Source organism: Aplidium turbinatum, chromosome 8 (genome assembly GCF_918807975.1).
Source record: "Aplidium turbinatum chromosome 8, kaAplTurb1.1, whole genome shotgun sequence".
NCBI classification, from domain to species: Eukaryota; Metazoa; Chordata; class Ascidiacea; order Aplousobranchia; family Polyclinidae; genus Aplidium; species Aplidium turbinatum.
Genome location: NC_137479.1, coordinates 10,925,100 through 10,941,022, shown reverse-complemented (window position 1 = coordinate 10,941,022; position 15,923 = coordinate 10,925,100). Strand labels below are relative to the sequence as shown.

General features: G+C 38.2%; 1 protein-coding gene across 1 annotated transcript in view; it reads left to right on the top strand.

The window, feature by feature from the left end:
• Window positions 1-15,923, top strand: part of LOC145775054 (semaphorin-6A-like) — a 31,544-nt gene that overhangs the window by 14,698 nt on the left and 923 nt on the right. The window contains exons 2-8 of the mRNA XM_082586252.1: window positions 12,500-12,620; window positions 12,812-12,913; window positions 13,211-13,346; window positions 13,768-13,878; window positions 14,131-14,228; window positions 14,616-14,848; window positions 15,108-15,227. Coding sequence (XP_082442378.1) covers window positions 12,500-12,620; window positions 12,812-12,913; window positions 13,211-13,346; window positions 13,768-13,878; window positions 14,131-14,228; window positions 14,616-14,848; window positions 15,108-15,227 — 921 coding nt within the window. The remainder of the gene's footprint in view (window positions 1-12,499; window positions 12,621-12,811; window positions 12,914-13,210; window positions 13,347-13,767; window positions 13,879-14,130; window positions 14,229-14,615; window positions 14,849-15,107; window positions 15,228-15,923) is intronic.

Sequence of the window (15,923 nt, the reverse complement as noted above, 5' to 3'; positions counted from 1 at the left end):
AAAGGAATTAATTGCTTGCAAAACGCTTGGTAGGCCTGATGATATCTTGGTACTTTCTTAGATTATATCACACTGCAAAAAGCGCGTTTTTAACAACAATTTCTGGTCAAAAAGAAACAAGATAACGACATCAAAACGCAAGAGATCAAAAATTCAAATTGAAATTTTCTTGTATGTCATTGCGATGGAATTGGCATTCAAAAATAGAATCCATGTCGCCTGTGGCTATCACTCGGCCCACAACTGCTTCATGAAACTGAAACAATCATATTATGTAGTTCACGGCCTACTAAACATTGCTAAAAGGCCCAAAATTGGGCCACGGCCCGCACCCCGCAGGTTTGCCGATCACTGCTGTACAATATTAGCACCGAGCTTTAACTTGTGCATTGTTGGAAAAAAATCGTCAGCCGACCGACCCTGTTTGCTTGGTGAAGCGCTGAGGGCAACACAAATCTACGGTGGATACGGCGCGATGTAGGCTAAAACACGCGTCATTATTCTTTAGATTGATGACGTGTGCTGACATTGCTGTAAACATTTTTGTTGTATTTTCATCACTGGAAAAAAGCACAGATATAAAAATAAATGAAATTCTTGGCAAATATTTTGCGCTTCCATCCAACCTCATTTTCTTGCACTCCAAACTAATTTTCCTTTTCTCTTTTGTCGTCTTCCGCAATGCTGAATGCAAATCTAATCGCATTTACACCACTTAATCACTTTCCCATGGTTGTCAACTGCAGAAGCCATTTTGTCGCCACAACGTATTGGAACCGTTTTATTTATTTTTTCATTTTAATTAGCCCTTGCTGCGTGTTACAGTTCATCAAAAGCAGTTTGAATACTGAAAAGCTTGGGTGTTCATCAGGACAATTCTCGTTTCTAGCACTAGTTGCAACATTCATCTGATTCACTTGCAACTAGGGCTACAAACGAAAAGCAGTCTGTTGTCTTTTACATTTTCAGCAGTGGCTTCTTTTCCAGCCCAAAAATCAGTCCTATTTTACCTATATTCAATAAATGCATACGTTGTATCAATATAAAAACAAACCGATCTGCCGACTGGGATTTACCGCGCCTTCTCAAGCCCATCCAATCATTCGCCGGTTGTGCTGATGAATGTACAGTTGGTTGTTTGTTGGACTGCCCCAAAACTTCTTGTGTTATCTTAGATGACATGATAGATTTATCACCTGATGGAAGTGCCAAAAAATTAGAAATGTGACATCTCAAATTTCGAAACCAGCAGCACATCGCCTTTTCGCACCAAGGACTTCAATTAATTGCGTCTGTTGTCGTACATCCTGTTGTTGTTGTCCTTTGAGTTCACTTTTTTGTACGCATAAAATTGTGCATATAGTTCGTCATAAGAAACCTGACGTGATGTCACAGCAAAATAAGAAAAATACTTGTGCATAGAAGATGACGTAATCACTTGGTGCTCGAATGCGCCTCGTATTTGAGTGGAATTGAAAGGTTTAAGGCAAATGGAAGACGGGCACGAAAATAGCCTTCCTTTATACTGTACCTATTCACGTAATTTTTAATGTTTCCATTAAAACATAGTCGGTATTTGTAATAAAACACACTGTGTGTGGTGGTTGCTCCGGCACAGGAAGAAATAATCCCAAGTTTCAAATTTGTACTGGCAGCCTCACCAAACATGTTAGACAATAAAAGCTTTTCAGTTTTGCGTTTATAACTAAATGACGTTGATTTGAAAAGAAAATTGAAAATATTGATGCCTACAACTTAGTTATATCGTGTATTTACTCAGTTTGGTGTTGATGGCTGCTATGCCGACTGTGGTGAACTGCATTGATAGTTGCGTTTCATTGTAGCTCAAAGCAACTTGGGTGTTTCGTGTCGGAATGGCCCGTTTCGGTGAGTCCGATCCCTATTCGGTGATTTTTTTAATTTTATTTTTTAATTATCGGGTACCGTAGCCTAATTATCATTGCCCTTTTAGGGTTAGGAGTTAGGGTTAGGGCTTAAGGGTTAGAAACTCACCGAATCGGACTCACCGAATTGGACTCACCGAATAGTAGCAGACCCGTTTCGTGTAGTGCAACCAACGTCAAAGGGAGATTGAAATGTACAGTAGTTTCAACAAGTCTTTGTTTAACTTTGATGAATGCGATTTGTTTACTGGGATTACATTTTACAGATAAGACATCGGGTTGTTTCAATCGCACATCTTTTATTTCCTTTTTCTCTTCTAAGCTTTCAATGTTTACAATCCAAATTACGCAATACTGGATAAAGAGTTTTTTTCTTAAGTTAGAAATAACAAAAGCGTAAATTTTTGTGGATTTGATGCCCTGTAGTTTGCTTTATTCGCGGGTAGACTTGAAATGACTCACCGAATTTTGAAAACACTACTATCTATTATCGTGTGCTTGAAAGTAAACTTGTTTTAAATTAAACAAGTAATCGAGTTTAGCGTGGGTTAACCTGGGAAGGACTTGGATTAGTGGTAGATGGATATCTGGATGATGTAATGGGTTAAGGCAAGCCCTTTGGTCGAATTTATCTTTCTTTCGTCTTGAGTTGAGTATACCTTTCGTCTTGAGTTGCTGAAGTGGTTTCTGAACAACGATTTTAACTGGTTTAAGTGGTATTTCCGCTTTGGACAATACGCTTCAAAGATCAACGAAAATTCTTGTCCTTCTACTTAGAAATTGACCGCTCTTGGTGAAAATTAAATGACATATTGTTCAATTTTATTATGTTGATTCTATAATATATTGATTAAGATGGATACACAGGTTTACAATACGTCCTCACAACACGAGTCTCTCAACATAATGCCGATTCGATGTTCTGCGCATGTCTCGTTTAGAACAGGGTTTCCACGTTAACAATTAAGATTCCAATATATCACATCCCCCGATTTACACAAAAGCATACACAAAACAAGAATGAAATTCAATGAATGAATACACAAAAATGAAACAATAAATTTAACATACGGTGTGTCTTGCAAGTAGTTGTAAGCCTATACAACAGGGCTGTACACAAAGTTAATGTTAAAGCATAACTATGTCATGATATAATCAGCAAGTCTCCTTGGAGGTCTCGACAACCTGGTTGACCTCCGAATATGTGACGGTTGGGCATCAATAGTTTCAAAAGAAGACAAATACCGGGTCGCGCTCTCATTGTCGACAACAGGCGTGTGTGTGTAGTGATGATTATTAGTGCATTCTTTTGAAAAGAATCGTTTTCTAAGATGAATTCTGTTGCGACGAATGATCATGCCCGATTCTAGTTTAATCAAATACCTCCGTGCTCTGTAATAACATTCAAGGACAATGCCATACCTGTCCCATCTTTTAGTTATGTTGTTCTGTATGCACACCGGATCCCCAACCTTTAGAGGCTTCAAGCTCTTGACACTTTTATTGTAATAATGTTCCAGTTTTTCTTTACGCTGTGCCGCTTCACGATCTATTCTTAGTTTTTCATCATGCCAGCTGCGTTTGAGGGCACTTTTGTGACATGGGATAAGATCTTGTATGGGGTGGTTGTATAGCATCATGGCTGGTGATAAGCCAGTAGATTTATGGGGAGTGTTCTTTCATTGTAGTAAGCCTTTGATCCAATCTTCATTTGGTTTCAAGGGTTGGCCTTTTCCTTTCCAACATTTCCGGAGTAAACTTTTGGCCCACTTTACAGCGGATTCGGCTATTGAGTTTCCTTGGGGGTATCTCGGTGATGAGGGTGACCACTTTACTCCCCATCGTAAGAGAAAGTCTTTCATTTCGGCTGACCCAAATGGAGGTCCACCGTCACTCCACAAGTAATCACAGACTGATGTATTAATGAACCACTCTCTTAGATAACCAATACAGGAAGGCGCATCAGGATGAGCCACTGGCCCTTTGACATCAAAATGTCCTGAGTACCAATCAACAATTACTAAAAATTTGTTCCCATTGAGGTCAAACCAGTCTGTTGAAATAAATTCGAATGGGTGACATGGAGTTGGAAGATGTTTGATCGGCTCTTTTGCTTGGCTCGGACGGTCATTTTCACACTTCTTGCAACTTCTGCAAGAGTTTTCTATGTCATTATCAATGTTAGGCCAATAGACGACTAGTCTTGCTCTTGCTTTTGAACCTTCGATGCCACGGTGGCCAGCATGAAGTTCACACAAAACATTTTTCCGTAAAGTTTTGGGAATGAGCAGTCTTGTACCTTTTAAGATGAAATTATCATCACTGATGGTTAGGTCATCACGAACATTCGAGTAAGCATGCAGCATTTCATGTAACATGTGTTTATGCTGTGGAAAACCTTGTAAGACTTGGCTCTTTAATAACTGGTACTCAATGTCATTTTCTGCTTCTGACCGTATTTGTTCCAGTCTGAAAGAACAATTGGCATCTTCACCTTTAGCTGTTCGAAGAATATTTACACTGAAGAGCTGTAATTGTTGGTCGGCTTTGTCGCTCTCATCGGGTGAGTCAACAGGATGCCTAGAAAATGCATCAGCAGCTTTGTTATGAGATCCTGGAATGTACTCTACTATGAAGTTATAGTCCATTAATTTGATCAGACATCTCAAAATTCTTGAGTTGTCCACTTCATCAAGTCTACGTTTGTTACAAATAGTAACAAGAGGGCGATGATCAGTAAAAACTTTGAATTTACAACCGGCAAGAAAATTTCTGCATTTTTTTGTGGCATACACGATTGCTTGTAATTCAATCTCAATAGGTGCATAACGAGTTTCAGCATCTAGAAGGGTCCTTGAGCCGGTTTGAATTGTTTTCCAAGTGTTGTCAGGTTGTAATTGTTTTAAAAAAAATCCCAGACCATTTTTTAAACTCGCATCAGTAAAGAGTTGCAATGGTGCACCTGGACGGTAATAGGCCAACACATTTTCACTTGTTAGAAGATTTTTTGCATCTAGGAATGCTTGAACCTGAAACTCATCCATGCTAAATGGTTCATTTGACTTTTTGAGCAAAGGACGTAGAGGTTGCAATGCTTTTGCCAAGTCTTTATTAAATGGTGCCAATTGATTTGCCATGCCTTGAAATGACTGAAGATCAGTCAGGCATTGTGGCTGTTTGAACTCCTTGATGGCATTCAGTATCTTATCTTGGATTTTATACCCATGTTGATTAAGCACTACCCCAGCAAGTGTAAGTTGATTTTCCGAAAAATTAAACTTATTGCGATGTAGACGAATGCCATTTTCCCTACACTTATGCAGGAACGATTTTACTAGTTGCAAGTGATGATCAATATCATTTGACGAGTAGATTACAACATCATCAACAACTTTTTTCACATTAGACAACCCATCAAGTGCTTCTGACATTCTACGATTATAATGCTCACTGATGGAATTTATGCCAAAGGGAGCTCTTTCATAACGAAAACGTCTAAATGGTGTAATAAAAGTTGTAAGTGATTTACTTTCTTCAGCCAGTTCAATTTGGTGATAACCCTTCCATGCATCAAAAGTAGTGAATAATTTAGCATCATCGGCATTAATGGCCTGAACAGTCTCTAGAACACAAGGAGAGCTATAATGCTCGCGTAAACAGTACTTATTCAAATGACGAAAATCAACACAAAGACGCACTTTACCTTTGAAATTGCCATTACTGTCTTTCTTAGGTTCAACCACAATTGGATTCACCCACTCTGTTGGGGTTGTCACAGGTGATATGATGCCTTCTGTCAACAGTTCATCAATTTCTTCTCGGAGTGCTTGTTCATATGCTACTGGAATTCTTCTTGCCTTTGTGACACATAGTGCAGTTGCTTCATCAACAAGGGTGATCTTAAATTGTTCGCCTTTCATTGGAGGTCTGCTCTCAAATACGTCTTGAAATTCTTCAAGTAATTGTTGTTTCATGCTATTTACTTTACTGTCAACAGTAGTGCTGGTGCATTGGGGTACTTTTGGTTCTAGAAATATCTTGCCTTCAGAAAATGGGAGGACTACATCTGAAGTGGTAGAGAGTTGGGCCACATGGTGACTTGGTGGTTTGGTTGGCGTTACTTCAATTTTTACAATACCCAATGCTTTTAAAACATCAATGGAAAGTAATGGTATTGATATACCCTCAAAAACAACTATGTTGGCTTCTGTGATGTTTGGTCCAAACTGAAATGTAGCTTTCACATATCCTTGTGGGTGCATCTTTTCACTTGTTGCTGTAACAGTGCGTTTCATTTCATCAGTGGCTTGACACAGGTTTGTTTTCTTCAATCCAAAATTTGTTAGATGTTTTGGCCCTATTACAGTCCAATCAGAACCAGTATCAATAGTGAAGTCTTGAAGATGACTGCCTCCTTGGTCAGTTGTGACTATTACTTGTACACTTTCTGTTTTGGTGCCAATATAAGATACAACTGCACCAGTTTTGTATTTGTTGTTTATCTCAAATTTGAATTGATTTTTCTTTTTGTAACATGCCCTTTCAAAATGTCCCATTCCTTGACAAAAATTGCACTTTTTCCCTTCTGCTGGACATTTGGCATGGTATGCATGATAGTAGCCACATCTTCTACATTCCTTTGACTTGGATTGATCTTTATCGGTCCTGTTTACTACATTTACAGAGTTGAGGTCCATGCCTGAGAAAGTAGCTTGAGTTTTTTGCATAACCTCAAAATTATTGATTATTTTTACAGCCATAGGCAATGTTAGTTCAGCTATTTCGAAAAGTTTGTTTTGCACTTTTGGGTCACAATTAAATACAATTTTGTGCAATAGCATCTGATCTACAACTTTTTGCTTGTCTTCAGCACAGATATTGTGGTCAAATTTGCATGATGAGACCAAATTTATTAATTCAGCATAAAAGTCATTGAACTGTTGGCCAGGTTTTTGTTTGTATTGTTCAAAGGCATGTCGCTTTAGCCAAACATTTTCGGTTGCTCCTGTCACTTCAGATAAAGCATCAAGAAGGGCATTCAAATCCTCTCTATTATCTACAGGTAGCTGGAGTCTGATTGCATTAATTTTGTGGAAAGAATTGGTGCTGACACATGCTTCAAGTGCAGCCCACTTTGCAGCCCATGCAGTGCCAGATTGCGAGAATTCTGCTTCTCTGATAAAATTTGTAAACTGCCTTTTCCAATTAATAAATTTGTCTCCAGTGTGTGTTGTCAACTCTAACTCTTCTTTCACAAAAACTTGCTTTAGGGACCAATCAAGTTTAGACGGCATAGTTAATCAACTGACGTACTATAGGTGAACAAAGTTGCCGCTGGGGAAACGTTTCGACTTTTAAACTTCAATTAGTCACTTTGCCGGCGACGCCATGTAATATATTGATTAAGATGGATACACAGGTTTACAATACGTCCTCACAACACGAGTCTCTCAACATAATGCCGATTCGATGTTCTGCGCATGTCTCGTTTAGAACAGGGTTTCCACGTTAACAATTAAGATTCCAATATATCACAGATTCGACACGCAGATTTTTAAAACGATACGTTTCTCCTTCACGATTATTCACGACTCCCCATAATTTCTCCCAACTTGGTGACGTCATGAATCAATAAATTTCTTAACGAATTTTATCGCAGTGAAAATGGAGGAATTCTCGTAAGGGCGTGTTCGATTTTTACGTTGGAAAGAAAACAGTGACTCCACATCAATGTATAAAGCCATACAACTCTGTTTTCCATCAAAAACTTAAGATTAAGCATACAACTTGAAATTCTCAATAGGTTCTTCAAACCCCATTCATCTTTTAATTATAGACAGATAAGAAACTTGAAAACGCATGCCGATTGTTATATATTTACAAACAAACGCATATTTACGTCAGTCAGTCAGTTCATTTATTTGTCACAAACACAAACATGAAAAGAATACAAAGTATACAATAATCGGTTGTGTGTCATATGACGAGGAGACTGCGAAAAGACCAAACGGTCATCTAGTCAGCAGCCACCTCAAGCTAGGTAATGTAGGCCTAAATAACATATATACAGTAAATACACAAACACACATACAAAAAAAAAAAAAAAAATCAAGCATTTGGTGATACAGATACACATGTTTTCATTATGCGAAAAAGGAAAAAAAAAAAAGCAAACAAACTAAGCAGGTTTACCATGCTACTGAATGAATTAATTGTGAGTGGAGTTTAAGAGATATCAATCGACAATTTTAATCAGTAAAAAAGATAAAAAGCAACGTTTATATACCAAAGAGATGAGCAAATAGAATAATGTAATTATATAGACAAAACAGTTATTATTCAACAGTGTCGTTTAAATCAAGAAGGTAATGTTTAAAGTTTCTTTTAAAAGAAGTTGGAGAAAGACCTTTGAGATCACCTGGGACCTCATGCCACACTTTAGGACCCCTTATTAACATCTGCCTTTTACCTAATTCAGTACGCACCCTTGAAACAAAATAGTTACTGCTGGATGATTGGCACGTATTGTGTGAGTGGCATTCAGATAGTCTGTGGAAGCTATTACATTCCGTTTCTGGTAATAAATTTAAATGGACTCTGTGCATGTATTTTGCTATCTCCAGTTTATAAATTTCTTGTATACAGCTGTAGTTTTTGGAAGAGTTGCAATGTGTGAGCTGTGTGTATAGTTGCTGAATGTCATGGTTCTAACAACTCTTTCATGCAGCTTAAATAAATGATCCAGCGCATTGTCACAAGCTCCACCCCAGCTAGATATGCAGTATTGAAGATGAGAATATACAGTATAAGACTGTAGTACACAGTCTTCAGTGTGTTAATATCCACATAATTTCTAAGTTGAAGAATGGCCCAGGAGCCTCTAGCAAGTTTTTTACAAACATTTTGAATGTGACATTTCCAGTTGAGAGAGTCATCAATTAATGCACCAAGATATTTAATACACTTTTACGTAAAAGGTGCCATGTATGCACTATCGTTGTAATAAATGATATGTGCAATCACTGTGGGTACTTGCTGGAACCATCATCATGGAATTGTTTATTTTATTCTTGCTATGGATACATTGGGCTAAATTATTATTAGAATAAAAGGTAATCATTTGTTCGGATAAGAGGAAAATTTGATGGACTGTCTTCAAAAACTGAAATGAAGACTTTCAATCAAAAATTTGACCATGCACTGCCTAATAACAAATACTCCCAGGCCTCAATTGCAAAGCAACTTACTCTAACTATTTACTAAGGTTTAGAGATAGTTTAAAGAATGAGCTTACATTGTTAACTTTTGTTTGTGCTTGGAGTTAAATGTTACTGCGGCTGTGACGTACGAAGGATTCGTACAGTAATTGGTTTTCGAATTTCTGACTAACCAAATGACTGAAGATTGGTGTGCCGTGTTGTGTGGTTGCAGCAAGCTTTTGTTTGCATTTCTGACACCAATTTGAGCGAATTTACGCCGAAAGGCACTTTGTTTATAGTTTACCACGTCACCCTTGGCTTTGTGGTAGTCAAGCGGGCAACAAGTATACAGCGTAGGCCAATGTTGTTGAACTTGTACCTGGTTTACATCCATGAAACGTCTAATAGCGCATAATCTCGGTAACATTGATGAAAGTCATTAAGACCGGCATGTCTTGGGATTTTTATAGCAATTAAACAGACATGTTTACAGTCAAACACGCCCTTAGTTGAAAAACAATGCCTATCGGACAATAGATCCATTATGGTTTGCGTGAACAAAGAAGATCGACCTATGGTTAACTTCCACGTTCATATTGCCAGATCAAACTTTTCGGAACCAATTCCTTGATAGCAGTTATGTTTTTCTTAAGTTGTAATATGTTCGTTTGAAGCAGAAGTTTCATGGGTTATGCTGTCCAACCACAGACTATCTTATCGGTTTAGAACTAAGTTTAGCACATGCTTCCGTATCCAATCTGATTCACAAAGCTTATTTATTTTAGGCTATTTGACGTTATGTTTACTTCCATTGAAATCGTCACGGGTTTCAGCGTTGATGGTTTTCTTTGAAAAAAGGTTTTGAACGTTCGTATCATAAAATCGTAATTTGCAACAATTTTCTTGACCACTTTAAACAAATGCAACATTAATTCATCTCATCATGGTTGTGGCAGAAAACTAAATGGCATTCCAGGCCACTATTCTGTCATTTATACTGTTACTTTCATTAACCATGGGCCCAATCGGCGCATTGTGTCTGCTATCATTTGTCAGTGGAGCTTTTATGTTCAAAGTAGCGTTTAAGTTCTTGGTTCAAGACAGACCGGATGGCGGTAAAGCTGTTATCAATACGTCGTTTGTGCGACAACGTTCCTGTCTAGTTTTTACAGATGGCGAAGGAAGGCTGTGTTATTGTGTTTGATTGTGCTAATGATGATAACTACAGACCCCCGTATTACCATTGTTTGCTTATTACAAAAAAAAAATACTAAGCAACCTTTTTCGACGTCAAAATTACATTGAGAGTGTTGCTTGAATTGAAAGAAAGAATTAGACAATATTGTCGTTCAGCGGAACACAAACACGCCACTATGCTATTGGATCTGGTTGAATTGTCTGACATTTTATTATGCTGTTTGTTCAACATGATCCTGGTATTTATAATATACAATAACTACGCTTTAGACATCGGTATGCATATCGGCAGTCAATTGTTATTGTAACTTATTAGAATAAACCAAGAAATAGCTTGAAAAGGAGAATACATTTTCTCTGCGTTTCATAGAACGTTTGTGAAAAGTCAAAACGTTGAGAGTAAGCAGGAAACAATTTGATAAATTTAGAAACTTCTATGCTTGATGTTGGTATTTCTAATTCTAAATTGTAGTAAAAAAATGCATAAAACTTCTCAGCGCATATGGTTTTATTGTTTTTATTTTTTTCTTACTACATTAGCACTATAAATTCTACTTCTCAGGGTTTGTTTGCTAAACGATATATTTTCTTAAACCGAAGTTATCCGTGCTAAGGTCATAAGGACAAGCGCAATCTTTTGTTGCTCCCATAAGCTTAGATTAAACCAGAGGTGTGCAACGTGCGGCCCGCAAAGACAAATTGTGCGGCCCGCGAAGATGTGCCAATTTTGAATTGTGCGCGGCCCGTGAAACGTGTTTATAATTTTGTTTAGTCTGGTAGGCCTACGTGTGAACAATTCATTGTGGAGTGGATTATTGTACTGTAGATTTAGCACCGCAAATCTATTGTATTTAATCATTTGGAACGTAAAAATGTATGGTCACATAAAAGGCTTTATGAACAAATTACGACTTTGGAAAGCTCACATACAGACAGATAATCTTTTCCACTTTCCAACTTTGAGAGACTATGGAATGCATCCTGAGAACAAAACTGAATTTGCAGACCAACTTGAAAAATTGTTGTATGAATTTTTGGCTCGTTTCAAGGACTTCAAATCTCATGAACATTTGTTTGTATATTCTCTTCTCCATTCAACACAGACATTGACAAAGCACCAGCTGATATCCAACTTGAACTGATCGATCTTCAAGAGAAAACGGTTTTGAAAGCAAAGTATGTAGAAATGAATCTTGGCGATTGTTACCGAAAACATCTCAACCAAGATGACTTTCCACATTTGAAAAAACTCATGGCTTCAAAAATGGCTCTTTTTGGTTCAACGTATTTGTGCGAACAATTTTTTTCTAAAATAGAAGTCATGAAATCTCCCTATCAATCGGTTCTGACAGACGAACACTTGGAAAATGGACTTCGAATCGCGAGCACTTCTGTTAAAGTAAATTTGAAAAAAGCCGTCGGGAAAAAAAGCCAGCTGCAAAATTCTCACTGAACTCGTTTGAAGTAGGTGTGACAATAAATTTTAAATAGCAGTTTTCTTATGAAATTTATGCGGCTTAACTTATTCCCCTAATAACGCCATCATAAGAATAACATGAATAACAAAAAAACTACTCTTTTGTGCCTGCAACTACTAGAAATCATATGTTAAATAAATGTGCGGCCCGCGGTTTCACCCAGTTATTCATATCTGGCCCTCCTGTAATAAAGGTTGCACACCCCTGGATTAAACTAAACACACGTTTTTATTTTTCTGTCCTTTAATCATTTGTTAAATTATCGTTCAAAGTTTACTTGGTCTCTTCATCGGCCATGTTCATGGGCAATTTGTCTTGAATCCTGCCAGCGAGGCTACACATAGTGTCAAATGTCATTGCTATTTTCAAAGGGTCTGATTCATGGCCTAATTTGCAAACAAACCTGGAGTTTGTCGACTGCAACCAGTCGTCGAGCAATTGTCCAGAAGATTTGTTTCGATATCTGACGATAATTCTACGTAGTTGATGTAAAAGTAAGAAAATTGCGAATTTCCACTGCTGCAAAAATAATTGCGGCGTTATAACCTATTCAACTGTAATAACGTCCTTTTCTCAAAAACAACTACATTGCGCATATTCCAATTGCAATGGCAGCTGTCCTGAACAGCCTACCGATGTAGTGTACTTGCGCTTTCAAATGACGTTGATGAATTCTCACAGATAAAATTCACCACCCTTCATTTTGTTACATGTTTTGCAGTGACTATGTCTACATGATCAATACAACTTTCACCAAAGGTCATATCAGATACGTGGAACGTATGAAATGGGCTTCCGGGATGGAATCAGCAAGAGTATGCCTAGCACTGGGAAGACAGAAGGTAAGTTTCAGTGGAATACCGAATGCGATTTAATGACATCTAACAAAATTTTGGCGATCGCTAAGATGCCAAGCCTTTTTTTAAATTGTTCTTGTAAATCTCATCTTTCATTTAGTGGAGAAAGCTCCATTCACGCTGTATCGACACGGCATTCCTTTGGTTTCAAAGCCAACTGAACATTATGTTTTTAGTACGAGTGCAACAACTTCATTCGTGTCGTCGAACTAATGGAGGACAATCGATTGTACGTTTGCGGCACTAACTCTTACCACCCCCGGTGTCGACATTACTCGGTGAGAAAACGAAACTGCAAAACTATTCTTTTCACTTGCAACAGCTTCAATGTCAATCAAATGGCGACAACATTTATTCGCACATGACAATAGTGCAAAGAAAAGTTCCATCTACTTGTGGCTCTGGACTATGTCGATATGTTTTGTCAGTGTGGATCAAATGGTCGGATGTAACCAAACGCAGTTTAAAATCTCATAATATTTCTTGTTTACCGAGCAAACTGTCTTTGAAGCTGCAACGACCTTGGCCAGTGAGCAAATATCATTTGCTTACTTATTTTACGCTGTCTTTAATAGAGAGAGAATTTTTCCTCCACTGACCCAAGTCACAATAAATTCAACTCGCAATATGATGACGAGATGGTATGCAGCAGGCTGTGCGAGTCCCCGTATAACCCGACCACTTCAAGCGCTCATCTATACATTGAGACTTGTGAGTTGTTCTTTGGAGTCAGCAATTTGATAATTTTCTGTGTTATTTAAAGATTATTTTTATTCCATATTGACATGACGATTAGGAAATCATTCTCTTTTATTGCTAGGTTTAATCGTTGCAACTTTTCGCGTTTAATTTTGGATTTATTTTGTCTGCTAAGTTAACTTCAACAAGTAACTGCTGCAGCGGGCTTTAGTTGAATTTAAATCATCTGCCATCTCGCCGTGGGAGGGACCACCCGGAAGAAAATCGATTTCCGTCTCCTGTTAAGTTTAGCGTTTGCACCTTGGCACTAAGTTTGTACCGAGCTTGCAAATCAGCTTTTTATTTCATTGATTCAACGTCTACAGACGTTAGACAATAAGCTTCGATACTTGTGGAGTGCACTGTTTGAAAGTTAAATTTGTTTTTATTGCAGCAAACGGTTTCCAGCTTTTTTCCGCCGTCATGTACGACTTCTTGGGGAATAAGCCGGTGCTCATGAGGAGAAACAATCCATACGTCTACAGTGTCGAGAACTGGTTCAATGGTATGCTTCAGTTGTTTTCTTTTTCGTTTTTGATGTCTTGATTCTTTGAAATAAAGTTTAGTTGATATTACACGTTGCGAGTATGCTTTTATGAAAACCTCAACTTTTCAAAATAAACTCTTCCGCTATTTTCTTAACCTAGTCAACTTGCGGTTGCTTTCATGTGGATTGTATTATGTTAAGTTTTTGTTTGCATGGCTTGGCTCAATAGGTCATTGACAATACAACAACACCCTCTTGTTATCATTGCAGATCCCACCTTCATCAAAATGGTTGATTCCGACGATGGAAAAATTTATTTGTTTTTCCGCGAAACCTCCAGCCCCACTGAGGCTGGCACTTCTCAACAAGTAAGAAAACATTTCCAAAACTTGCCCTTTTTACATAGTTTCTACGTCTAGGGACGTCGAAGTGATGTGGAAAGAGCAACTTTTGTTCAATCCGATCTATGCACTCTGTAATTAACTGGTGTTCACCTTTTTACAACCAGCAATTGTGTTGCGTTTTCGATCACTCTTATGAGCAGTAGAATCTCATAAGTTAAACTGTTTTTATAGGTACTGCTAAGGTGTTTTGAACAGCAAAAGTAATGTTTTTTTATCACATTATGCGATGTGCTAAATCTCGATCATTTCAAACAACGTAAAAAAGCAAACTTTGCGTTGCATGCATTACTTCTGCCATTGTTTTTATCTATGGTACCTATGTGCGAAACTGAAGGGTTTTCTTCTGTTCAGACCACATACGCCCGAGTGGCTCAGATCTGCAAAGACGATCAAGGGGGCAAGACAGTGCTGAGATTCCGCTGGACGACTTTCCTGAAAGCCCGACTGAAGTGTGCCCTCCCTGGCTCTGCTCGAGGACCCAGCTTTACCTTCGATAATCTCACTTCTGTTTCCGACGTGACCCGTGTTTCCGGGCCGGACGGCCGAGAAATCGACGTGATCTTTGCCACGTTCACCACCCCATGGTGAGTGTTCTCGTAAAAGAAGACGTCGTTTTAATGTCTAACTACGTTGTACAATGTACATTGTGTGCATGCCGGAAACCTGGCATCTTGTTTGTGGCAACGCATTTTTTACCAATCACTCGCTGACGTGTCATAACGCAACCAATAGAATTCTGCATCATGACAGCGTCGCCTCCATCAAAATAAACGTTTCATACACGTTTGTAGAAATAGCTCGGTGACTGACGCAGCATTTTAATTCACTGACTTGCACCCTCAGGGATTGGAGCGACATGTCGATGTCAGCGGTATGTGTTTACTCCATGGAATCCATAAGGAACTTATTCGAGAATGGTTCGTTTCTTGGAAAGCAGGAACTTAGTTCCGAACTTGACCACACGTAAGTGAGAACTGAAGGCGGAAAAACACGCAATCTGACATCTTTTTGTGTCACTCTTTTGTAGATTTACGTTGATCTTGCTAATCGTATCTCAGTCAGCAAATCAATTTTGCAGACGACGTTGAATCAACGTAAAAATGCTGATTTTGCTGACATTTTGTTACACAAACTTGTCACGAGGTCGGTTTCACTTCTCATTCAACCTCCAACTTGTTGCTTTCACTTCCCTGCTCAAAAAATTGGGTTCTTGCTTTTATCAACATTTCACAATATTAAAACGACGTTAAAGTACCAACTTTGCTGACCACGTTTCTCGCTATCACGTTAACAAATAGCAAATTTAAACATTAGGGTGTTTCATTTTTTCACCATTTTTGACATTCAAAATGCCTGGGATCCCATCTGGTGGTATTTGGGAAAAAAGTTTACACCCCAAATTTTTTTCAATTATGACGTCATATTGAGGTGGTCCACGAGGTTTGAAATTTTTGGGCCTCAAAATCTCGAAATTTGGCCGTATCTCCGGAACCGCTCGTCATAAGAGTGGAAAAATACAGAAAAACTTTTATCTTGATCGCCTGATCTCTGTTCATCAGGAGAAAATTGACCGAAAATCAGATTTTTTGAAATAACTTTATTTCTGAAGCAGATAGACCTTAACATTCTCTATATTCTCTACATCAGGTATAGGAAACC